Source organism: Heptranchias perlo, chromosome 5 (genome assembly GCF_035084215.1).
Source record: "Heptranchias perlo isolate sHepPer1 chromosome 5, sHepPer1.hap1, whole genome shotgun sequence".
NCBI lineage: Eukaryota > Metazoa > Chordata > Chondrichthyes > Hexanchiformes > Hexanchidae > Heptranchias > Heptranchias perlo.
Window position 1 is genome coordinate 112692772 of NC_090329.1, and position 27674 is coordinate 112720445.

General features: G+C 40.4%; 1 protein-coding gene across 3 annotated transcripts in view; it reads right to left on the reverse strand.

Moving 5' to 3' along the window:
• wasf1 (WASP family member 1) overlaps positions 1-27674 on the reverse strand; it is a 92085-nt gene that overhangs the window by 12856 nt on the left and 51555 nt on the right. For all 3 annotated transcript variants that reach the window (XM_067985027.1, XM_067985025.1, XM_067985026.1), the window contains 3 exons: positions 18755-18915; positions 10962-11096; positions 5951-6104 (listed from right to left, as the gene is read on the reverse strand). In XM_067985027.1, the coding sequence (XP_067841128.1) occupies positions 5951-6104; positions 10962-11096; positions 18755-18887 (422 nt within the window). In that variant the 5' untranslated portion in view covers positions 18888-18915. The remainder of the gene's footprint in view (positions 1-5950; positions 6105-10961; positions 11097-18754; positions 18916-27674) is intronic.

Here is a 27674-nt window from a genome sequence, read left to right on the forward strand (position 1 = left end):
AGCCCAAGTTGAGCGATTTTGGGTCTGGGAATGGGGAATTTAACAATGTCCAGTATCAGCTATAGCATGAAATAAATGCAAAGTAAAGCTCTCTCTGTGCTGCCCCAACAATATGTCTTAGGTTGAATCACAGAAAAGCACCCTCTAATACACCAGTGCAATATTTCAGCTTCCCACAGAAACCATCCTTTTGGTCTCGCCAAGTAGGATTACCAATTTAGAGCCCAGTTAGGAGCAGCTCTATACTGTGAGCCAAGCCCATTAGTAAGACTGCCAATATTCATTCATGTTGGACTCTTCCAGTCAGTAGAGGAGACTTCATCCCAACACTGAGCTAGACTTGACCCAGGTCTCAGTGGCAAAAAGACAATGCTAACCCACTGGACCATTCAGCCCCATATTTAGTTTTACACAAAATGTCAGTAATATCCCCCAAAACTTTGAAAGATATATATGTGTGTGATGAACCCTGCATTTAATCTCAGAGGAATGCTGCAGCAGAAAGAACAGTTGCACTGTAATTACTTCAGAAAGTTGGAACACAGCTGAATCTTTTAAAAAAAAACTAAAACTAACCTAACTGGAAATGCCAAATGGAGAGGGGATCTATAAAGAGACGCTGAAGGTCATCAAGTTGAAACTAAGATCAGGAGTAGGATGGTTTTAAACACAAAAGATTTAAGGCCACAAGATCAACACAGGCTAAATAAAAATACATAAAAGGTTTATGGAAAATAAGATCATGATTCCACAGAGGACAGATCTAATCTTCCAAGTCTCCTTGAATAAACTGGATGCCAGGGACACTTTCCATGCATTTTCTATCTATAATGGTTTTGAAAGATGGAAAAGCTACTAAAGTACTTTCACAATAAACTAGATTTGAGCCTCTAATTGAACAGATAAAGTAATATAATCGGCATTTCATAATTTAAGGCTGTAAAGTACGGCTGCCACCATAAAGCAGACCTTTCATTTAGAAGCATAGGCATTTGCAGCACAGGAGATCATTTGGCCCACCATATCTCTACCAGTGCAATCCAAAACTAATCGCACTGCCTTGCTCTCCCCATAGCCCTGCATCAACATCAGTTTCAGATATTTATCCAACTTTCCCTTTTAAAGATGCAATGCTCTTTACCTCAGCCACACCCGGTGATAAAGCATTCCAAGCTCCAATAACCCTCTCCATGAAGAAACTTTTCCTAAAGCTTCTCTCCTCATTCTCGGTGACAATTTTTAAATTGATAGTCCGTCACTGACTCCCAAATCAGAGGAAACAGTCTCTCCCTACTCATCAAAACGCTTCATAATTTTGAAAACCTCCATTAAATCTCCTCTTGGCCTTTTCTGCTCCAGTGGAAACAGTGCCAACATGTCCTTTCGCTTCCTAACTATAATTTCCTATCCCTGGCATCATTCTGGTGAATCTACTTTATGTTCTCAATACTTTCTATGGTGGGATGTCCAAAACTTTACATAGCACTCCAACTCCAATTTGCACATAACAAGCTCCCACAAACAGCAATGGGATAATGACCAGATCAGTTTTAGTGCATGATTTAGTGGAGAGATAAATATTGGCCAGGACAATGGGAATAATGCCACTGCTCTTCTTTGAATAGTGCCATGGGATCTTTTATGTCTACCTGAGAGGACAAATGGGGCCTCGGTTGAACGTCTCATCTGAAAAATGGCACCTCTGACAGTGCAGTGCTCCCTCAGTACTGCACTGCAGTGTCAAGCATCGATTACGTGCTCAAGTCTCTGGGTTGGGCCTCTGACTCAGAGGAGAGAGTGCTACCACTGACCCATGCTGACACCAATAAAGGCTGACACTGCAGTACTGCACTGTCAGAGGTGCCATCTTTCGGATGAGACGTTAAACCAATATTTATCCATCAACCAACATCACTAAAAAAAAATTATCTGGTCACATACCTCATTGCTGTTTGTGGAGACTTGCTGTGTGCAAATTGGCTGCCGCGTTTCTCTACAAGTGATTACACTTCAAAAAAGTACTTAATTGGCTGTAAAGCACTTTGAGACATCCTGAGGTCATGAAAGGCGCTATGGAAATGCAAGTCATTTTCTTTCCTTATTACTTCATACCTATCCCCCAATCTGCTCATCACACTAATTTGATAAAGCCTTTTATGGTCCTTCTCACTGTTTGCCAAAATCCACATATTTGTGTTGTCAGCAAATTGTGAGATTGTGCTCCCCACGTCCACGCCATCTACACACACCGCAAACAAAAGCACAGACCCTTGGGGTAAATTACTTCCAACCTTTCTCAAATCTGAGTAGTACCCATTTACCTTAACCCTTCGTTTCCTGTCTGTCAATCAATTTTCAATGCTGCTACATTTCCTCATGCCCACAATTGTGAATTCTAATAAGCCTCGTGAACACCTTATCGAAAGTCATATAAACTACATATACTGCATTCCCTTTATCTTTCCAAATCAGTTATTTCTTCAAAAAACTTTAAATTTGCCAAACAAGACTCACTTTCAACAAATCTGTGCTGGCTGTCCATGATTAATCTATGCATTTCTAAATGCTCACTAATTTTATCTCGAATTATAGATTCCATGAGTTTGCCCACGACTGACACAAGATTAACTGCTACTCAGTTTATCCTTCTCTCCCTTCTTGAACAAAGGTGTTGCGTTGGCTACTCTCGTCTCACAGCACAACTTGTATATTTAAGGTAGGCAGCATTACTGGTACTTCCTCTCTGACTTCTTTCAATAGCCTATGGTGTATGCACATAGGGCTTGGTGGCTTAGCTACCACTATTTTTTTTCAGAACTGTAGAAACCTTTTCTACAGTTATCTTTAATACTTGTTCCATATCCTCCACTAGTGCAGCTATATTTTCACCTTCACTAACATTTGTAAAAACTGATTCATAGTATTTATTTAGTATTTCTGCCATACCATTATCCTTTGTATTTAGACTCTCAGTCCTACCCTCATCTAACTCTTTAGTTGCTGTACCCACCACAAAAAGATTTTCACCTAACAGCCTGTTCCTTTCAAGAACCGAACCATTTGTGGAAGGTCCAGATTGAAACAGCAGTTTTAAAAAGTCAATTGAAGACAGAAGCCCAGCAAGTGAAATGCAGTTGGAGGCGCATTTGTGGATGACAAGGCAGCGTGCATCACCGATCCGTAGTTGCCCTTTGGGCATAAAGAGTATGTGGGAATGGAGTTACACGTAGGCCAGACCAGATTCTCTTCCCTAAAGGGCATTAGTGAACCAGTTAGGTTTTTACAACTATCCAGCAACTCAATTTAAATTCAATTTCTCAACTTGCCATGGTGGGATTTGGCAGTTAGTCCAGTACAATGACCACTATGGCACCGTACCAAGAACAGAGTTGATACTTCTCAGGTTAGATCAGCCTGGAATTGAATATCTCACTCTGAAAAATAGATTTAACAAGAGATCAGTAAAATTACCTTACTTTGAGGCCAAGTCAAAGCTTACATTGATTCTCAATTAATCTCAATGCTCCAACATTACAATAGAGTAGGAATCCCTTTACCAGTAATAAGGGCAGAAATGAGAAAGGAATATATCACAGTCAGTACTGAAGTATTCAATCAGGGCATCCAGGATCTGTATTATTTAGTTTCTTCCTGCGCCTTGCTGGTTTCCTGTCTTTAGATCCAGGTGTATGAAGATGCTGACTTCAAAAGTATTCTAATACTATAGGAAGGATATTGAGGCTCCAGAGTGTACAACGTAGATTCACTAGGATGCTGTCTGGTTTGAGGAAATACAAATATAAAGACAGACTTGAAAAATTGGGTCTTTTTTCAATGGAGCATTTCAGGTTATGAGGCCTGATGATAGATATGTTTAAAATTTTGAAAGGATGGGACAGGGTAGATAGAATCAGACTGTTTCCAGTAGTTGAGGGGGTCTAAAATGAGGAGCGCGAGACACAAGATTAAACTTAACAGTAACAGAAACTTCTTTACACAGAGAATTGTGAGGCTATGGAATTCACTTCCAAGGTTAGTGTTTAAGGAAGAAACTAAGTCAACATTCAAAATTAGATTGGGTAGGTGGATGAAGGAAAAGAGGATAAAGGGATACGAGAATAGAATGCATACATTTAAATCAGGTATTTGCTTGTATGGAGGGTTGTTTCTATGTTGTAACTTCTTTGTATTTCTATATAAGTATTTCAAACTTGTTCCCAAGGATCAGCCTCAATTTTAGCTGAAGATCCTCAGGACTTGAGATACACAAGCAAACAAGTCTACAGAACAGGATCTCTCACCTGATTGGCAAGAGTACTTTAAAGCTATTTTACAGTCTGCACAAATTTTTTATCTACTAGTGAAAATGCACCATCCCACACCCAGGTTCAAGTTATCCTGTCAATAGTTTAAATTCAAGCTATTTGGAGGTGGATATATTTTATTCAGTTCATTCAACAGGCAGCCATCCTTATTACAAAGTTCCCTAGAAGTATATCCTCTTGCGCTATGCAACCAATTTCTTGCAACCTTTGAGGGAATACAGGAGAGGCATTCCATACTTCATTTAATATTGTTGAGGAATGTGTGACAAAGAGGTACCTTGATGTCCATTAGAAACTGTATTTTATATCTTTCAAATGGAATCTTTGGCAAACTTCAAAAGGATGTGGGAATGGAAATCCAGGAAAGCTATGCAATAATTCCAGAGCTTTTGGGGTAGAGTTCTGAAATTTCAGGGGTAGTAGGCAAGAGTACACCAAAGACACATGGTATTCAGATATCAAGAAATGCACTCAATGGCAGCATGGTGCCTCAGCATCATGGAGGAATGAGAGTGTGTGTGTGTCTACAGCCCATGTTTTCAGCAGGTTACTTTCTTAGCCACACCATTGTGGGCAGTGAATCCAGTCTTCAAGGATGAATATGCCATGGAAGGGTGTATCAAACTACCAAAAAAAAAACTTAATTTGAACAAAACACAACTTCCAAAGCATCTGTACTGGAGAGAAAGGAAGGAAATAGTACATCACGTATCTCAGAAAAGTAACATTTCTTTGGTCTTGAAAGAACTCCCTGCTCCTCTTTGAATAGTACATCAAGGCAAAAGAGACTACTGTTTAATCCAAAGGCCAGCACAACTGACAAGGCAGCACTCCCTCAGTACTACACAAGAGAGTGTCAGCTTTGACTATTCGTTCAATTGTGAATTAGGCCTTGAATTCACAATCTTCTGACTTAAGAACTAAAAGCACTAACTGAGCCAAGATGACAGTGGGATATCAACTTTGCAGACCCTGCTGCCAAATAATAGAAGAAAAAGAACAAGAGGTTGGTCTTGTGGTAGAGCTCTTATGCAGAGTGGAATTGGAGGAAGATGAGATTCTCACATGACTTCCATAGAACGCCCGGAGGACACACTTGCTCAGTGATTTCTTCCCTAGTGAGATGAAGTGCCTATCTTGAAGGCATGTATAGAGAAGCGAATGAGAAAAATGGCTCAAGACCTTCTTGAATACCAGGCTACATTAATGCTGTCCCTTACTGCCGCATCAGATCAATGGCTTCATTCAAAAAGCAGACTAACAGCAATAAGTGCAGTCAATTAGTCTGTTGCTTTGAAAAACAATTCAAAGTGCTTTCATTCTATTTTTTCCCCTGCCACTATACATTTCTTTGATCAACGATCGGTGAAGACGACTTTTCAGGAAGCAACTGAAAGAATTTAAATGAGAAACCGTTTTCCCTCCTTCCAGTTTGTGCAATGTACTCCAGCTGGCTGATCAGGATAGCAGGCTCACCTGAACTTCTGTTACTACCTTTCATTGGATTCTAAGATACTGCTCAGTCACAATTCACTTTATGTCACGTTAGCTTTTTTCAAAGTCTGATTAGTGTTAGTACTTAAAAAAAAAATTCAATTTTTCAAAGATCTAAAAGTTTTTCTAACCTGTATGCAGAAAGGATGTTAAGAGGCGGGGGTTTCTCACATGTGCTGTACGTTTCCAGCAATGGAATGGGCAACGACTTGCGGTCAAACAGTTGCTGGTCTTGAACTGTGGAGCTTCGAAAGGCTTTCCTCATAGTAATATCTTGAAGCGAGACTGAAAAAAAATAAATGTCCACTCACTATGCAAATCAGTTTAAAACCTCTGCATGATTGTCTACTGTAAATTTTACACTAATTCCACTGTTATGTTCACAAAAGGGTATCATCGTACATTGACGCCAGCATTGCACTGCTTCTAATAGCCACTGACATTCTCTTAAACATTACAGCAGTTTTATAACAATTTTGCCTGAGTAGTTTCTGTAAAAAATATTTACGAGAGTTTACACGCAGCACTGTCAGATTATTTTTTTAAAAAATAGTTTTCTAACATTGACACAACCACTTCACAACCTGTGCATCAGTTTAGTCACTAATTAATGGCCAAGTAAACAGCATGTGGTATAAATTGAATAATCAGCATGTGGCATAAATAGAATATACAACGAGAAGCCATGGAATAGTATATATACCCCTCAGAGCATTTAACATAACTTGAGAGTTATCAGTAGCATACAAATAAGATCTGACTCCTTGTCAAATATCCTCCATTTCTAACACTGGCACACACAGATTGTAGTTTCCTCGAAAGCAGATTTTATTCCGCTCTCAAAATCTTCCTGAGGACACTCTACAAAGCTTGCGTTTACAGGCTCCAGTCTGATTTGTAGAAATGCACTCCTACTGCCTATGTGGTTTCCAAGGTTATGAGTAATAGAAATCCATGTTAATCCACAATGATCTGAAAATTCAGTATCACTATCAATGCAAGGAAAGAAATGGACAGATATATTAGAAGTAAAATATGTTAAAATTATCGAAGAAACAAAAATACACAATCTACACAATTTTTGCATATTTTGTAGGAAAGGATAACACAAAATGCATACACTTCTTCCATATCCCCTCCACCATCCCCGGATTCTACACATCGGAATTATGGTTATGCATTTTTGATACAGTATGTAATCTTGTTCATACGGAAGTCTAGCACTTAAACAGTGAGTTACTGCATCTTATCTATAATAGGCCCCAATCAAACATCAAGAAACTGTGCAGCTTTTTCATTAGTTGCAATTGCCTTGATGTTTCAGTAATTTTGGTTGTGGTAAGTGCAATGAAGGCCCAGCAAAAGATCAACTATTTATGTACAAACACAAGCAATTTCACTTCAAGACTGATTTAAGCAAATTGACTCTTGGTACTTTACTAGACGGTTTTGGAGTTGTCAGGCATTTTGTTAGACCACTTTTTAATACCTCAGAATTTTTGGTTGGAATGAAGAGGAAACCTCAATATTTCATTGCTTACACATCAAATAAATATACCAGTAAAAAAGACTGGAAAGAAAATGCATCTGCTAGGCAGTCTCAATTACTGAAGGAGTCACAACCACTAGCATTAGTCATCCTGGACAAATATCAGGGTAGAGAAAGACCGCAGAGGATGTGATCTGTACTAAATGACATAATACTGTATTGAGAATGAGTCACTGGCTTAATCCAGAGTGTTCACTTGTAGCGACACGAGACTTTTTGTATGTGTAGTAACAGGTTTGTAGAAAACACATTGTTCTACATTGCGAAGACTGCTGCAAAAACAGAGGCAACTGTGCAACTTCACATCATGCACTTTGTATTTTCTTTTTAAAAAGTCGTCTATAGCAAAACATGACCGGACAGATGGTCTGAGAAAGCAGGGCAAAGACCAAGGGAAGTCTAGATTAAACTGCATTTATTTCAATGCAAGAAGTCTGATGGGCAAGGCAGATGAACTCAGGGCATGGATGGGTACATGGGACTGGGATGTTATAGCTATTACTGAAACATGGCTAAGGGAGGGGCAGGACTGGCAGCTCAATGTTCCAGGGTACAGATGCTATAGGAAAGATAGAGTAGGAGGTAAGAGAGGAGGGGGAGTTGATTCTTGATTAGGGAGAACATCACGGCAGTAGTGAGAGGGGAAAAATCCGAGGGTTCGCCCACTGAGTCTATATGGGTAGAACTGAAAAATAAGAAGAAGGGAGAGATCACTTTGATAGGATTGTACTACAGACCCCCAAATAGTCAAAGGGAAATTGAGGAGCAAATATGTAAGGAGATTACAGACAGCTGCAAGAAAAATAGGGTGGTAATAGTAGGGGACTTTAACTTTCCCAACATTGACTGGGACAGCCATAGCATTAGGGGCTTGGATGGAGAGAAATTTGTTGAGTGTATTCAGGAGGAATTTCTCATTCAGTATGTGAATGGCCCGACTAGAGAGGGGGCAAAACTTGACCTCCTCTTGGGAAATAAGGAAGGGCAGGTGACAGAAGTGTTAGTGAAGGATCACTTTGGGACCAGTGATCATAATTCCAGTAGTTTTAAGATAGCTATGGAGAATGATAGGTCTGGCCCAAAAGTTAAAATTCTAAATTGGGGAAAGGTCAATTTTGATGGTATTAGACAGGAACTTTCAGAAGTTGATTGGGAGAGACTGTTGGCAGGCAAAGGGACGTCTGGTAAGTGGGAGGCTTTCAAAAGTGTGTTAACCAGGGTTCAGGGTAAGCACATTGCTTATAAAGTGAAGGGCAAGGCTGGTAGAAGTAGGGAACCTTGGATGACTCGGGAGATTGAGGCCCTAGTCAAAAAGAATGTGGATCCCTTGAAGAGTATAGAGATTGCCGGAGTAGAGTTAAGAGAGAAATCAGGAGGGCAAAAAGGGGACATGAGATTGCTTTGGCAGATAAGGCAAGGGAGAATCCATAGAGCTTCTACAAATACATAAAGGGCAAAAGAGTAACTAGGGAGAGAGTAGGGCCTCTTAAGGATCAACAAGGTCATCTATGTGCGGAACCACAAGAGATGGGTGAAATCTTAAATGGATATTTCACATAGGTATTTACGGTTGAGAAAGGCATGGATGTTAGGGAACTTGGGGAAATAAATAGTGATGTCTTGAGGAGTGTACACATTACAGAGAGGGAGGTGCTGGAAGTCTTAACGCGCATCAAGGTAGATAAATCTCCGGGACCTGATGAAATGTATCCCAGGACGTTATGGGAGGTTAGGGAGGAAATTGCGGGTCCCCTAGCAGAGATATTTGAATCATCGACAGTTACAGGTGAGGTGCCTGAAGATTGGAGGGTAGCAAATGTTGTGCCTTTGTTTAAGAAGGGCGGCAGGGAAAAGCCTGGGAACTACAGACCGGTGAGCCTGACATCTGTAGTGGGTAAGTTGTTAGAGGGTATTCTGAGAGACAGGATCAACAGGCATTTGGAGAGGCAGGGACTGATTAGGAACAGTCAGCATGGTTTTGTGAGTGGAAAATCATGTCTCACGAATTTGATTGAGTTTTTTGAAGGGGTAACCAAGAAGATAGATGAGGGCTGTGCAGTAGACGTGGTCTGCATGGACTTTAGCAAAGCCTTTGACAAGGTACCGCATGGTAGGTTGTTACATAAGGTTAGATCTCACGGGATCCAAGGTGAGGTAGCCAATTGGATACAAAATTGGATTGACGACAGAAGACAGAGGGTGGTTGTAGAGGGTTGTTTTTCAAACTGGAGGCCTGTGACCAGCGGTGTGCCTCAAGGATCGGTGCTGGGTCCGCTGTTATTTGTTATTTATATTAATGATTTGGATGAGAATTTAGGAGGCATGGTTAGTAAGTTTGCAGATGACACCAAGATTGGTGGCATTGTGGACAGTGAAGAAGGTTATCTAGGATTGCAACGGGATCTTGATAAATTGGGCCAGTGGGCCGATGAATGGCAGATGGAGTTTAATTTAGATAAATGTGAGGTGATGCATTTTGGTAGATCGAATCGGGCCAGGACCTACTCCGTTAATGGTAGGGCGTTGGGGAAGAGTTATAGAACAAAGAGATCTAGGAGTACAGGTTCATAGCTCCTTGAAAGTGGAGTCACAGGTGGATAGGGTGGTGAAGGCGGCATTCAGAATGCTTGGTTTCATTGGTCAGAACATTGAATACAGGAGTTGGGATGTCTTGTTGAAGTTGTACAAGACATTAGTGAGGCCACACTTGGAATACTGTGTACAGTTCTGGTCACCCTATTATAGAAAGGATATTATTAAACTAGAAAGAGGGCAGAAAAGATTTACTAGGATGCTACCGGGACTTGATGGTTTGACTTATAGGGAGAGGTTGGATAGACTGAGACTTTTTTCCCTGGAGAGTAGGAGGTTTAGGGGTGATCTTATAGAAGTCTATAAAATAATGAGGGGCATAGATAAGGTAGATAGTCAAAATCTTTTCCCAAAGGTAGGGGAGTCTATAACGAGGGGGCATAGATTTAAGGTGAGAGGGGAGAGATACAAAAGGGTCCAGAGGGGCAATTTCTTCACTCAAAGGGTGGTGAGTGTCTGGAACGAGCTGCCAGAGGCAGTAGTAGAGGCGGGTACAATTTTGTCTTTTAAAAAGCATTTGGACAGTTACATGGGTAAGGTGGGTATAGAGGGATATGGGCCAAGTGCAGGCAATTGGGACTAGCTTAGTGGTATAAACTGGGCGACATGGACATGTTGGGCCGAAGGGCCTGTTTCCATGTTGTAAACTTCTATGATTCTATAAGTATTAAAAAGTTAGGTAAGTAAATTCTATAATCTTCACAATGAAAGTCATCTCAACAGGATCACACAAACTTCAGAAAAGAAGGGGACAATAATTAAACTAAATTGTACAAATTTCAGGGTTTGCAAGTGCAATTTGGATTTTGTTAGTCTAAGTGCCAAACAATGTAACTGGGCTTGGATGAGACTACCATGCATGCGCAATAGCAATTTCAGGAGTTTCCCATACAAAATTTACTAAATGCACCAGTTTTTTTCTGTGGCTTCGGTATGAAGTTCATTAATAGTAAGTCAGTTGTTTCAAAGTGTTCGAACTTTTTTAATTTTTAAAAACTTACGTTCCTCCTCTTTTGGATCCAGCTGGGTCACGCTAACAGAAAGACGGTCAACACGTTCCTGCAGAGAGTTAACCCTGAAGGAGAAACTATGAGCTTCATTGAAGAGCTCCCCAAATATATCTTCTGCATATTTACCTAAAGAACAGTTTGGAAAAAATCTAGATCAGATCCAAGTTTGGAAAAGGACACAGAGATTGTATCAATGATAAAGCCGAAAACTGAGCTTAAACAACTATCCACCAGCCCAAGAAACTCTTATTATGCACTAAGATCACCTACAGGACTTAAAAGTGGAAATTAGTCAATCAAAAGCTGTTACTCACAGAATTCATCAAGTTTTACAGCACATTGTGGCTGAGATTAATCCACTTAGTTCTAATTCTCTGCCTTTCTCCTATACCCTTTTAAATTTTTCTTTTTCAAATATTTATTCACTTTATTTTTAAAAGTTATTATGGATTCTGCTTCCATCACTGTTTCTGGTAGGGTATTCCATGCAGTAACAACACTGCATAAAAAAAATTCTTCAAACTTCTCTTGATATTTGATGATCTTGAATTTATACCCTCGAATTATCAACTCACCAACCAATGGAAAGTTTTTCCTTGATTTACCTCACCAAAACGTCTCATAATTTTGAGCACCTCTATTAGATCGTTTCTTGGCCTTCTTTGCTCTAGTGGAAAGAGTCCTGGTTTCACACAACAAAAGTCCTTCCTTAGTAAAGCTCTTCTGTGCCCTTCCCATCCTTTCTAAAGTAGGGCACCCAAACTGGACACACCATCCTAACTGTGGACTCACCAATGATTTGTATAGAATTACCTCTTCAGTTTCCTACTCTACGCACTTAGGATCCAACATTTCTTTTTCTTTACAAAGATGTATCTGAACCTCCAAGTTTCTCAGCTCTTCTACTACTTTTAATGTTTTACCATTTGGTATATATTTCTTCTTCTCATTCTTCCTTCAAAAATGTGTCAACTCACATTTATCCACATGAAATTTCCTCCACCTGCCCAATCTACTAACCTGTCTATGTCCTCATGAAGTTGCCTACAATTCTTCTTTCGTTGCTGGACACCACGGTTTATATCCCTCCATTCCAAAAACATCCATTATAGGTACATAGGAACAGGAGTAGGCCATTCAGACCCTCGTGCCTGCTCCGCCATTTGATAAGATCATGGCTGATCTGTGATCTAACTCCATGTACCTGCCTTTGGCCCATATCCCTTAATACCTTTGGTTGCCAAAAAGCTATCTATCTCAGATTTAAATTTAGCAATTGAGCTAGTATCAATTGCCATTTGCGGAAGAGAGTTCCAAACTTCTACCACCCTTTGTGTGTAGAAATGTTTCCTAATCTCACTCCTCAAAAGGTCTGGCCCTACTCCTAAAATCCCCAACCAGCGGAAATAGTTTCTCTCTATCCACCCTATCTGTTCCCCTTAATATCTTATAAACTTCGATCAGATCACCCCTTAACCTTTGAAACTCCAGAGAATACAACCCCAATTTATGTAATCTCTCCTCGTAACTTAACCCTTGAAGTCCGGGTATCATTCTAGTAAACCTACGCTGCACTCCCTCCAAAGCCAAAATGTCCTTCCGAACGTGCGGTGCCCAGAACTGCGCTCAGTATTCCAGGTGCCGTCTAATCAGGGTTTTGTATAGCTGCAGCATAACTTCTGCCCCTTTTTACTCTAGTCCTCTAGATATAAAAGGCCAGCATTCCATTAGCCTTATTGATTATTTTCTGCACCTCTTCATGACACTTCAATGATCTATGTACCTGAACCCTAAGTCCCTTTGGACATCCACAGTTTTTAACTTTTTACCATTCAGAAAGTACCCTGTTCTATCCTTTTTTGATCCAAAGTGGATTACCTCACATTTGTCACAGTTTTGCCCATTCACCTAATCTATCAATATCGCTTTGTAATTTTATGTTTTCATCTACACTGCTTACAATGCCACCAATCTTTGTGTCATTGGCAAACTTAGATATGAGACTTTCTATCCTTTCATCTTAGTCGTTAATAAATAGTGAATAATTGAGGCCCCAAGACAGATCCCTGCGGGACTCCACTAGTCACATCCTGCCAATGTGAGTACCTACCCATTATCCCTATTCTCTGTCGCCTTTCGCTCAGCCAACTTCCTAACCAAGTCCGTACTTTTCCCTCGATTCCATGGGCTTCTATCTTGGCTAACAGTTTCTTATGTGGGACCTTATCAAATGCCTTCTGGAAGTCCATATAAATAACATCCATTGACATTCCCCTGTCCACTACTCTAGTCACCTCTTCAAAAAATTCAATCAGGTTTGTCAAGCACGACCTACCTTTCACATATCCATGCTGGCTCTCTCTGATTAACTGAAAATTCTCGAGGTTTCAGTCACCCTATCCTTAATTATAGACTCCAGCATTTTCCCCACAAGTTAGGCTAACTGGTCTATAATTGCCCGGTTTCCCTCTCTCTCCTTTCTTAAAAAGGAGTGACATGTGGCAATTTTCCAATCTAGAGGTTATAGTTAGGGCATCTGCATTGTGCTCACCTACTTCCTTTAAAACCCTGGGATGGAAACCATCTGGTCCTGGGGATTTGTCACTCTTTAGTGCTGTTATTTTTTTCATTACTGTTGCTTTACTTATGTTGAGTCCCTGTCCCCGATTCAGTATGGGTTTTCTTGGGATTTCCGGCATGCTATCCTCTTTTTCTACTGTAAATACTGACGCAAAGTAATTATTCAACATGTCTGCCATTTCCCCATTGTCAATGACAATATCCCCACTTTTAGTTTTTAAGGGGCCAACACTGCTCCTGACCACCCTCTTTTTCCTAATAACTAAAAGTTCTTCGTATTGGTTTTGATATCCCTTGCAAGTTTCTTTTCATACTCTCTTTTTGTAGCTCTTACTATCTGTTTTGTGATCCTTTGTTGATCTTTGTATCTTTCCCATTCGCCAGGATCTGTACCATTTTTTGCCTTTTTGTATGCCCTTTCCTTATGTCTTATACTGTCCCTTACCTCTTTAGGTGTCTGTGGCTGTTTTTTTTGGCAAGTATAGTTCTTGCCCTTCGGGGTATAAACCAATTCTGTATCACGTCAAATGTTTCTTTAAACATTTCCCACTGATCATCAGTCATTTTACCCATTAACAGATTTGCCCAGTTTACTGTGGACAGTCTCTGTCTCATCCCATTGAAGTCGGCCTTACCCAAGTCTAGAATCTTAGCAGCTGACTCACTTTTTTCCCATTCAAACATTACATTGAACTCTATCATGTTATGATCGCTATTGGATAGATGTTCGCACACAGTTAAGCTGTTAACTAAATCTGGTTCATTCCTTATTACTAAATCTAATATGGCTTGCCCCCTTGTTGCCTCTGGGACGTACTGCTGTAGAAAACTATCCTGGACACATTCAAGAAATTCACTACCTTTCTGACAGTTGCTAGTCTGCTTTTCCCAATCTATGTGAAGGTTAAAGTCCCCCATTAAGATCACTATGCCTTTGTTACATGCTTGTCTAATCTCTGCATTTATACAATCTAGCATTTCAGAGCTGCTGCCAGGGGTCCTATACACAACTCCCACTATAGTCTTAGATCCTTTCCTATTTCTCAATTCAACCTATAAGGTCACTATTCACTACTCTCTGTTTTCTATTCTTTAGCCAACTTCTTATCCATGTTATGGTGGTCTTTTAAACACAAAGCACCTTTAATTTTACCAATAGGCTCTACAGTTACTACCTTTCAATGTTCAGAGGCACTTTTCAATATACATCTACAGCATAATTCTTTGATGAAGATGAAGTAACGAAGAGGGTTGATGAAGGTGGTGCAGTAGATGTATATATGGGCTTTCAAAAGGCATTTGATAAAGTACCACATAACATTCGGAAAACAGAAGCACATGGGATTAAAGGGACGGTGGTAAATTGGGTACGTAATTGGCTAAGGGATAGGAGGCAGACAGTGGTGAATGGATGTTTTTCTGACAAGAGAGAAGTATGCAGTGGGGTCCCCCAGGGGTCGGTATTAGGACTATTGTTTTTCTTGTTATATATAAATGGCCTGGACTTGTGTATAGGGAATACAATTTCGAAGTTTGCAGATGATACAAAACTTGGCAACAGAGTAAATAGTGAGGACGATAGTAGCAGACTTCAGGAGGACTTAGAGGCAGTATAATTTAAATGGTACTATTTTGAGAGGGGATGCAAGAGCAGAGAGACCTGGAAGTAAATATTCACAAATCTTTGAAGGTGGCAGGGCAAGTTGATAAGGCAGTTAATAAAGCATATAGGATATTTGGCTTTGTAAATAGGGGCATTGAATAGAAAAACAAGGAAATCATGCTAAACCTTTACCAATCACTGGTTAGGCCTCAGCTGGAGTAGTGTGTACGATTCTGGGCACCACACTTTAGGAAGGATATCAAGGCCTTGGAGAGGGTAAACAGGAGGTTTATCAGGATGATACAAGGGAAGAGGGACTTCAGTTATGTGGAGAAATTGGAGAAGCTAGGATTAGGAACATAGGAATAGGAGTAGGCCATTTAACCCCTCGAGCCTGTTCCGCCATTCAATGAGATCATGGCTGATGCTGAGAATCCCTACGTGGTCAGTTTTCTGTAAAATATTAAGATGCCTATGTGGCAAAGAAGCAGAATGCAAAATGGTTAGAAAGGGTTAATTAGTTAGTAACTGAGATTGGTACAGGTGGCCTGGCCTCCTGCTGGGCCATATGTTTGCGTAGTCAGCAGGTTTGCATGGTCTTAGCAATGTAGAGTCTTTGATGTGATTCAAGGACTGGTCTGAATGTCTCCATGTTTATGGCAGATCAATATAGGTAACGAGCTTAGCCAAAGTTGAAAGACATTCCAGGTTGGGAGATAAGGAACAGAAGGAACAGGGAAGAACATTCCAAGTTGGAAGGTGAGGAAGTATCCCCTTTGATGTCTAACAGCAACATGGTCAGCACATGATTATCTATGATTGGCCGGAAATAATGTAACCTCGCATGGCAACCTATGCCCGGCTTATGATTGGTGTTGACCCTCGTTAAGTATGTTCCAACCCTATTCATCTGTATAAAAACGTGTGGATTTCTGTATGTTTTTGTTCTTGCTCTGCCAGCATAGAGGGACTCTATCAGGAGTCCAAATCAATGCTGCAGACTAAGAACCCTGCTATTAAAGTTGTGTTGAACTTTAAAATGTATTCGACTTCAGTTTTTACTGAACCAGACTGAGGGGAAAGAATCCGGATCGTCAATGCGACCTAACTCCGTATACCCACCATAGCCCCATATCGTTAATCAAAAGGTATTATCAATCTCAGATTTAAAATTAACCACTGAGCTAGCATCAACTGCCATTTGCGGAAGAGATTTTCAAACTTCTACCACCCTTTGTGTGTAGAAGTGTTTCCTAACTTCACTTCTGAAAGTCCTGGCTCTAATTTTTAAGCTATGTCCCCTAGTCCTCGACTCCCCAACCAGCAGAAATAGTTTCTCCCCAACTTTGATCAAATCACCCCTTAATCTTCTAAATTCCAAGGAATACAACCCTAGTTTGTGTAATCTCATCTCATAATTTAACCGTTGGAGTCCAAGTGTCATTCCAGAAAATCTACGCTGCACTCCCTCCAAGGCCAATATACCCTTCATAAGGTGCGGTGCCCAGAACTGAACATGGTACTCCAGGTGTGGTCTAACCAGAGCTTTGTATAGCTGTAGCATAATTTGTACCCCCTGTATTCTAGTCGTCTTGATATAAAGGGCAGCATTCCATTAGCCGTTTTGATTATTTTCTGTACCTGTCCATGACATTTTAATGATCTATGTACATGAGCCCCTAAGTCTCATTGGACATCCATTGTTTCAAGCTTTTCACCATTTAGAAAGTACTCTGATCTATCCTTTGTAGGTCCAAAGTGGATGACCTCACACTTGCCTACATTGATATCCATTTGCCACAGTTTTGCCTATTCACTTAAATCTATTAATATCTCTAATTTTATGCTTCCATTTACATTGCTTACAACGCTGCCTAAGGATTGTTCTCCTTAGAGCAGAGAAGGTTAAGAGGAAACCTAATAGAGGTATTCAAAATTATGAGGGGTTTTGATAGAGCAAGTAGGGAGAAACTGTGTCCTCTGGCAAGTGGGTCAGTAACCAGAGGTCATAGGTTTAAAATAATTGGCAAAAGAATAAGAGGGGAAGTGAGGAGAAATTTTTTCACACTGAGGGTTGTTAAAATCTGGAACACACTACCTGAAAGGGTGGTGGAAGCGGATTCCACAGGAACTTTCAAAAGGGAATTGGACATGTACTTGAAAAGTACTAATTTGTAGGGTTATGGGGAAAAAGGCTGGGGTGTGGGACTAAATTGGATAGCTCTTTCAAAGAGCCAGCACAGGCATGACAAGCTAAATGGCCTCCTTCTGTGCTGTAAGATTCTATGATTCTATAATGTTGCATTCAACAAGGCTTCATCTCATATTTCTCTTCATGATTCAGTGTATTCATCATTTCTTAGGGTGGCATTGCAGAATAGTGGGATGAATTTGTGATTACTTCATTCTGCCAAACTCAGCTGTACCAAATAAGCACCAGGGCTATAGTTGTTCTTCATATTGCAGGGAGCGAGGGGGCAGGGGGTGCAGGAGGAAGAGATATAGATATATTTAGATATGGGGGGCAAGAAGAGAAATGGAAAAAACTGTCTCCACAAAAGGAAATATGATTTCTTAAATGCAAAAAAAATCATCCAATTAGACTTTAGATTCTGTTCCCTACAGTATGCAGTCAGTTTCAGGTCAAACCTGCTCAGTCAACTAAGTAATTCTGATCATACAAAATAAACAAAAAGGTTTTACTATAATGAAAGTCACACAAGTGGTAATGAAGACTACATAAATGGATTGTAAACATATCAAATGGAATATAAAGTCTTTATTGAACGGAAACTTGTCATTCAAATAGTTCAGGCAATAGGAGGCACCACAATAGGCATGCTGGTAGTAGATACTGCAGAGGTCGAATCACACTCATTTAATAGGAATTGATTAGATTAATGCAGAGAATCCTTTGCCTTTACAGTGTAATTTGTTACATCAAGAAAGAAGCAGATAAAAATATAGATTGGCTTCAACTGGTGACCTATTTGCTGAGGATGAATCATATAAAATTAGTGTCAACAGAAGACTGTGACAGAGGCATTGGTCCAAAAGGAAAGTGAATAATTTGCCACTGAGGTTAGTCTGAGCCCACTTACCTGGGTTGACAGCTGGTAGGCATCCATTTATAAGCATGGAGCAAGTGTGCATTAATCTTTTGTTAATGCATCAGCCATTTAAAAAAGTAATGTACACCACTGTATTTTAAAGGTAATATTTATGTATAACTTTCTCAACTGCAGTTATAAAACTAAAAGATGGAAATTGTATATAATTTTGATCTACATTTTAAAAGAAACACCGTAGTATCCAAAAGCAAGAAAAACTTACTTTAAAAAAAACCTGTGTCATTAATGAGAAAACGTGGAATTGCTTTTTTAAAGTAAACGTGGAAAAATAATTTTAAGGTTATACAATAAACCATATAAATAATTTCTCTTGTCAACTACACCATGCACTTTATGCTACCAGTAATTTGTTTCCATGTTATGTTGCGAGTGTTATAATAGAATGTTTCAGTTTGCGACAATAAATCATCAGGAGCACAATGTCAAACATTATGGGAAAATGCATTCATAGTGAAATGCAAGTTACTTACTAAGGCTGCTCAGCTGTCGGATTACATTTGCTAAAGAAACGTTAGTCACGCATTCCAGTTCATTCCGGATACTTCCTGGCAGTACTGTATGGCACAAATATCTGGGCTCTATGTTCCTTTTCACTAATGGCATTCTGAATTAAATTTACAGAGCAAGAAACCTGGGAGAGAGGAAAAAAAATATCCATTAGTGTTCTTTAGGAATGATTGGAATCGCTGCAACATGTAAATTTGCTACAAGTAAGGATGCTTTTACTTTTCAGGAACCTAAACCCAATTGCTTCCCTCTCCACAAAAACATGATTTCTCCAGGGAGAGGCAGGCTGGAAGAAAGAGTACGAGGACACTAAAAATACAAAGCTGTTTTTAATCCCAGAAAAGCTAAATAAGTTCTGGAACATAAAGTTAAAGCAGCATCATAATAATTAAGTGGATGAAAAGTTAAGTAAAGCGGATGACATCACCACCAGGGTTTAGGTCCCCTTTAATGAGGTACTCAGATACTGAAACCAAAAGATTCCATTAATGCAAATTGCTGTTTGGTAGAAGATTTTTCCAGTAAGGTCAAAAAAGTATTAAAATTCTGCCTCGGACATACTTAATTTTCCTTAGAACATAATAAATGACATATGTAACAAATAATCATTGCTGGAGATGACACTTAGAGACTGGAACATTAAATCCAGTGCCTGAATAGCGATCGTAACGTATTAAGGTTTAAAATAATGATTGAGAAAAACATAGGTAAGACAAAGACCAAAGTAGTAGATTGGAAAAAAGCTAAGTTTGAGGGGACGAGAATGGAACTAGGGCAGGTAAACGGGAAAAAAATTTTGATAGACAAAGAAATAGAACAGCAATGGGTAATATTTAAAATGATGATCAAGTGTGTTCATTAGAAATATATTCATCTAAAAAGCAAGAACAAACTAGCCAATAATGAAACACCATGGATGAATAATACGGGTAAAATTGAAACTAAAGAAAAAGGCATACTCTAAGTACATAGACGATAAAGGAGAGGGTGACAAAAGGGAATACGAAGAAGTTAGGAAAGAAGTCAAAAAAATAATTAGGAAAGCAAAGAGGAACTACGAGATTAAATTATCTAGGAACATAAAAAGAAATTACGTATTCTACAGACACAAATAACAAAAGAAAAATCAGAATACCGTTGGGCCACTAAAGGACGCACAAGATTATCTCACAGGTAACGATAGCAAAACGACAGAAATACTGAATAGTTACTTTGCCTCCATATTTACCAGGGAGACTAACAGGACATTAGAAGAGGAGATCAAAAAAAGATATTAAAACATTTAAGATAGAAAGGGGGAGAAGATAATTGATAAACTAATCAAACTTAGGGAGGATAAGACCCCTGGTCCAGGTGGACTGCATCCGCTAATATTAACAGAAGTTAGGGAGGAGATAGCAGAGGCGCTATATATATATATATATATATATATATATATATAAAAATTCACTAGAAAAGGGAATAGTGCCAGGGGATTGGTGCTGGGACCACTGTTGTTCACAATTTATATTAACGATTTGGATTGGGGAATTGGAAGTACAATTGCAAAAAACAAAAAATTGGGGGGTATAATTAATACAAAGGAAGAACGCGTCAAAATAAGGCAAAGGAGAATCCAAAGAGCTTCTACAAATACATAAAGGGCAAAAGAGTAACTAGGGAGAGAGTAGGGCCTCTTAAGGATCAACAAGGTCATCTATGTGCGGAACCACAAGAGATGGGTGAAATCTTAAATGAATATTTCACATAGGTATTTACGGTTGAGAAAGGCATGGATGTTAGGGAACTTGGGGAAATAAATAGTGATGTCTTGAGGAGTGTACACATTACAGAGAGGGAGGTACTGGAAGTCTTAACGTGCATCAAGGTAAATAAATCTCCAGGACCTGATGAAATGTATCCCAGGATGTTATGGGAGGTTAGGGAGGAAATTGCGGGTCCCCTAGCAGAGATATTTGAATCATCCACCGCTACAGGTGAGGTGCCTGAAGATTGGAGGGTAGCAAATGTTGTGCCTTTGTTTAAGAAGGGCAGCAGGGAAAAGCCTGGGAACTACAGACCGGTGAGCCTGACATCTGTAGTGGGTAAGTTGTTAGAGGGTATTGAGGGACAGGATCAACAGGCATTTGGAGAGGCAGGGACTGATTAGGAACAGTCAGCATGGTTTTGTGAGTGGAAAATCATGTCTCACGAATTTGATTGAGTTTTTTGAAGGGGTAACCAAGAAGATAGATGAGGGCTGTGCAGTAGACGTGGTCTACATGGACTTCAGCAAAGCCTTTGACAAGGTACTGCATGGTAGGTTGTTACATAAGGTTAAATCTCATGGGATCCAAGGTGAGGTAGCCAATTGGATACAAAATTGGATTGACGACAGAAGACAGAGGGTGGTTGTAGAGGGTTGTTTTTCAAACTGGATGCCTGTGTCCAGCGGTGTGCCTCAGGGATCGGTGCTGGGTCTGCTGTTATTTGTTATTTATATTAATGATTTGGATGAGAATTTAGGAGGCATGGTTAGTAAGTTTGCAGATGACACCAAGATTGGTGGCATTGTGGACAGTGAAGAAGGTTATCTAGGATTGCAACGGGATCTTGATAAATTGGGCCAGTGGGCCGATGAATGGCAGATGGAGTTTAATTTAGATAAATGTGAGGTGATGCATTTTGGTAGATCGAATCGGGCCAGGACCTACTCCGTTAATGGTAGGGCGTTGGGGAGAGTTATAGAACAAAGAGATCTAGGAGTACAGGTTCATAGCTCCTTGAAAGTGGAGTCACAGGTGGATAGGGTGGTGAAGAAGGCATTCGGCATGCTTGGTTTCATTGGTCAGAACACTGAATGCAGGAGTTGGGATGTCTTGAAGTTGTACAGGGCATTGGTGAGGCCACACTTGGAATACTGTGTACAGTTCTGGTCACCCTATTATAGAAAGGATATTATTAAACTAGAAAGAGTGCAGAAAAGATTTACTAGGATGCTACCGGGACTTGATGGTTTGACTTATAGGGAGAGGTTAGATAGACTGGGACTTTTTTCCCCTGGAGAGTAGGAGGTTAAGGGGTGATCTTATAGAAGTCTATAAAATAATGAGGGGCATAGATAAGGTAGATAGTCAAAATCTTTTCCCAAAGGTAGGGGAGTCTATAACGAGGGGGCATAGATTTAAGGTGAGAGGGGAGAGATACAAAAGGGTCCAGAGGGGCAATTTCTTCAAAGGGTGGTGAGTGTCTGGAACGAGCTGCCAGAGGCAGTAGTAGAGGCGGGTACAATTTTGTCTTTTAAAAAGCATTTGGACAGTTACATGGGTAAGGTGGGTATAGAGGGATATGGGCCAAGTGCAGGCAATTGGGACTAGCTTAGTGGTATAAACTGGGCGACATGGACATGTTGGGCCGAAGGGCCTGTTTCCATGTTGTAACTTCTATGATTCTATGAAAATGCTAGAGGACATTAATACACTTGCAGAATGGGTGTGTAATTGGCAAATAAATTTCAATATAGAGAAGTGTGAGGTGGTGCATTTTGGTAGGAAGAATAAGGAGGTCACACACTATTTGGTAATAAGAGTCTAAACGAGATAGAGGAGCAAAGGGATCTAGGGGTACAGATACACAAATCACTAAAAGTAGCGATGCAGGTTAATAAGGCCATAAAAAAGGCAAATCAAGCACTGGGGTTCATTTCTAGAGGGATAGAATTGGAAAGCAGAGAAGTTAGTTAAACTTGTATAGAACCTTGGTTAGACCTCGCTTGGAGTATTCTGCACAGTTCCAGTCTCCATATTATAGAAAGGATATAAAGGCATTGGAAAGGGTGCAAAAAGATTTACAAGGATGATACCAGAACTGAGAGGATATCCTTATCAGGAAAGGCTGAGCAGGCTGGGGCTTTTTTCTCTACAAAAGAGAAGGCTGAGGGGTGACCTGATAGGGTAGATGTAGAGAAAATGTTTCCACTTGTGGGGGGAGTCCAAAACTAGAGGTCATAAATATAAATTAGCCGCTAATAAATCTAATAGGGAATTCAGGAGAAACTTCTTTACGCAAAGAGTGGTAAGAATGTGGAACATGCTACCACAAGGAGTAGTTGAAGCAAATAGCATAGATGCATTTAAGGTGAAACTAGGTAAACACATGAGGGGAAAGGAATAGAAGGGTATCCTGATAGGGTTAGAAGAAGTCGGGAGGGAGGAGGCTCGTGTCGAACATAATCGCTGGCATAGACCAGTTGAGCTGAATGGTTTGTTTCTGTGCTGTAGTTTCGATGAATTCTGTATAAGAACTGGACAATGTTTTTAATCAGAATAGTGAATAAATTAGTCCTGTGTCTTTAAGGCAAATACATTTGATCAGAATGGAGACCATTATAAAACTATTTCAATTGAGCTTTTGAATAACTACTTTCCCAATATTTTATATTATCAAGAGCTGAAAAATCTAATTTACCAACTACTTTACATAGTAGTTTAGGGGATTGAGAAATGGGCACTATTTTCTTCTGCTTGCAAGCATTCTCTTCTCTAATTCCTTCTTGCATCTGACCCTCAACTCCATGCCCTAGGGTTTTTTGATCATTGTGTCGACAGTAATCAATTATTTTAATGGTTCCCGCCGGCATTACATTTGGAAGATCTCTGCCATGTCTCTTACTATACTGTACATCTACCCTATCAAACCCCATCAGGTCACCCCTCAGCCTTCTCTTTTGTAGAGAAAAGAGCCCCAGCCTGCTCAGCCTTTCCTGACAACAAGTGGTGGATGAGCTTCTCCAGCTGACAATACCAAAGCCATCCTATTTGGATATTGCCAGAATCTTTGTATCCTTGCCTCCAATCCTGACTTGCACCAAGTCATGTTCACCCATCAACTCTGTTCTCTCTGACCTACATTGGCTCCCGATCCAGCAACACCTCAAATTTAAAATTCTCATCCTTGTGTTCAAATCCCTGCATGGCCTTCCCCCCGCCCCACCGCCCCGCCCCCCCACATCTCTGCAACCCTCAGAGAACTCGGCATTCCTCCAATTCTGGCCTCTTGTGCATCCATGATTTCCTTTGCCCCTCCACTGGCGGCCATGCCTTCTGCTGTCTAGGCTCCAAGTTCTGGAATTCCTTCCCTAAACTTCTCTGTCTCTCTGTCCTCCTTTAAAGTTGCTCCTTAAAACCTCTTTACCTAACATCTTATGTGGCCCAGTGTCAAATTTTGTCTGATAAGGCACTTCACAGCCTTAAGACGTTTTACTTCATTAAAAGGCGCTATATAAGTGCAACTTGTTGTTGTAGTTGCTTGCTCAGGCTGAACTCTACAGTGCACCACCTCAGTGACGCTGTTTGACTGCATGACCCATTCCCTCTGCCCCATCACTGCTATTATAGGCCAGCACTTCTAATTCTTCACCCCCCCCCTGAAAACCTTTTGTTTTGTTAAGTTTTTGCCCTCTTTTAAAAGTTTCTTCAAAAATCCATTTGCAAGCATGCCTTTCCTCACTCCCCATAACTCTTCTACTTTCTTCTGAACAGTTTTGGCTTCTCCCCTTTCACATGTGAAGTGCCTTGAGATATTTCGCTTGTTGAACAAGGATCATTTATGGTTGCCAGATGTATTTATATACATGGATGATGTGGATTTAGAAATTGAAGAAGCAGTATCAAAATTTGCTGAAGACACCAAATTGGGGAGTATGAGAAATTGTGAAAGGTTGAAGGAGGATAGGTTTGATTCCTAGATGGGCAGCTAGAGGGCAGATGCAGTTCAGTTTGGTGGAAAATATGAAGAACAGGGTAAGAAAATAGACCTCAAATGGCATGGTTTTAAATGGAGCAAAGGGGAAGAAGCACCTTGGTGTGTAAATACACAGGTCAAAGGTGGCAGCACAAGTAGTTAGGTGAGAAAATAAAAAAAATGCAAACACAATCTTGGGTTATGTATCTAGATGCATAGAATACAAAAGCAAGGAGGTGTTGTTGAACTTGTACAAGTCCTCAGTTAGGCTGTAGCTGGAATACTGTGCCCGTGAAAATCTGCAGCAAGGCACATCCCTGTATAAGTGCCAAGATGCACCTACATGGAATCTCCATTGTTGATCCTGGTGTACGCTGAATGGTTTTATTTTGAGAGGGAGCCTGGACACCCCTGGAAACAACTTATAACTTCCCCCAGTGGCCCGCTTGTAAAACAAATTGTCCTCCTGTTTGGTCAACTAGGCGACAATCCCTAGATTGAGCCCCGAGTAGGGCCCAAACTTTGATGGCCACCAGCACTTATGCCTGGTTTGACCAGGCACACCTTTGATGATGCCACAACAATGACCAGAAACTTAACTGGACCAGCCATATAAATACTGTGGCTACGAGAGATGGTCAGAGGCTGGGTATTCTGCGGCGAGTGACTTACCTCCTGACTCCCCAAAGCCTTTCATCCATCTACAAGGCACAAGTCAGAAGTGTGATGGAATACTCTCCACTTGCTTGGATGAGTGCAGCTCCAACAACACTCAAGAAGCTCGACACCATCCAAGATAAAACAGCCCGCTTGATCCACCGCCCTAAACATTCACTCCCTTCACCACCAGCGCACAGTGGCTGCAGTGTGTACCATCCACAGGATGCACTGCAGCAACTCGCCAAGGCTTCTTCAACAGCACCTCCCAAACCCGCGACCTCTACCACCTAGAAGGACAAGAGCAGCAGGCACATGGGAACACCACCACCTGCACGTTCCCCTCCAAGTCACACACCATCCCGACTTGGAAATATATCGCCGTTCCTTCATCGTCGCTGGGTCAAAATCCTGGAACTCCCTTCCTAACAGCACTGTGGGAGAACAGTCACCACACGGACTGCAGCGGTTCAAGAAGGTGGCTCACCACCACCTTCTCAAAGGCAATTAGGGATGGGCAATAAATGCTGGCCTTGCCAGCGACGCCCACATCCCATGAACGAATAAAAAAAAAACAGATCCACTGAGGACTGGGAAAACAGGAACTCCCGAGATAGAAGGGCCCTACTTCATCCTATGCTGATGGCCACGTTTGAGGCACTACTGGCTCTGGCCCTGGTCCAAACAAGGCATCCGCAAACCCCTATTCAAGTTTGAGACCTAGCACATCGGGGTCATGGCCCAACTTCTGGCAGACTCCTATGAAAGTTACAGCAGGTGTCTAAGGGCCACAGTTTTTTGGAAACCCAGTTATAGACAGCATATAAAAAGAGTGAAGAAGGTCCAGTGTTGATTAACTAGGATGTTATCATGGCAATTAGAAATTCAGTAAGATAATAAAAAAAATTTAAAGGACGAGAAGTTAGAAAAATATTCTTTACAGGAGGGGTGATTATAATGTGGAATTCCTTTGCACAAATCCTTGGAGAATTGCTTGCAAAAAAGCATTAAAAAAGTATGGAAAGCAGGAAGGAGAGTGGGATTAGATTAGGTAGCTTGTGGAGATAAACAATGGAAGACTTAATGGACAAATAGCTTGTTTTGTGTTGTAACATCCTATGATTCTATGTAGCTCTTCCCCACTGAGACCACCTTCTCATCTACACTTAAAATAAGTGTACTTGATTCCTTTTTAGGATTCATTTCCTCTGGTGAAAGTTCATGTCACAGATCATAAATAGGTGAAAAGTATTAACTACAAAAGAATAGAAACATGCATGTAAATAAAAAAGCATCATTCCAACACTGGTTATTCATCCATTGAAAAGTAAGCCAGAAATGATTTGTTCCATGTGCGCTCCATTATTTTCAATGGGTGCACTAGCCCTGACAGAAATTCAAGTTGCATAATCATCTTGAGATTTCAAAGCAGTAATTTTTTTTTTGAAGGGGGAGAAAGAGAAAGCAAAGTGAAATATATTCAAGAAATGCTCTTTAAAATATGGTGAAAAAGGCTTTCCTACCCAAGGACAGTCATTTACCAATTAAAAACCAAAAGAGACCCACAAAATTAGATCTCCAAGCTAGAAAAGACCATCTTGAATAATCCATCCTACAGCAGCAGGAAGCTCCACCAATACTCAACTTCATATTTACATTTCAGTGCCTGGATAAACATCCAGGAACAGGAAGGATGCAAATTTCTGTTCAAATGAATCCTAGCTTGTTGAGTAAATTATTGGATATATCATACAAATAAGTTTTCCCAACCAGGCGAGGCAATACTGTGGGTCTTAAGCAGGTTACAATTTCCAACTTTCCTCCAAAATTTGTCAACACTTTTTCTCAGGTAGGATTTTTAAGAAAGTGCTTAACTTTTTTTTTGGGAAGGAGCACTTCAGATTGGTGGTACTCCTACTCAAAAACGTACTGGCATGGCTGAATCCAGATGGGTCCAACATGTGCTAGCTCTATCCATCAACAGGACAAATGATGACAACATTGCCATGAAATATAATTTGTATTTTATGAATCAAATAGCAATCGAAAACAAATGGTATGGAGGAAATTTTTTTTTAAGGTCACTTCACTGGAATCACATTCTGATTCACATTTAAATCTATTTAGCCAAGAACTAACTCATATTTTAAAAACTCAATTGTGAACAACCGATATTTTTTTAAAAAAGCATACGAGAGCCAAGGGACAGATTTTATAAACTTAATGGCTTGATCAGTCCACTTGTGGATATAAATCGTAACACACGGCTCTTCATGTTACTCAATATCTGGATTTGCAACACTTATTCAGTGCAATATAAAGAGACTTTATACTTTCCCTAGATAGATGTAGGCTGCTCCCAGACCTGCAATTGATTTCACTCTATGGATACCAACAGGTTGGCAACAGCAGCCCAGATTATGCCCTCCACCTTTCTAACCCTCCCTGTGGGTGAAATATTAACTAATTACCTTGGTGGTATTTTCTATCTTCACCACTCCCTTC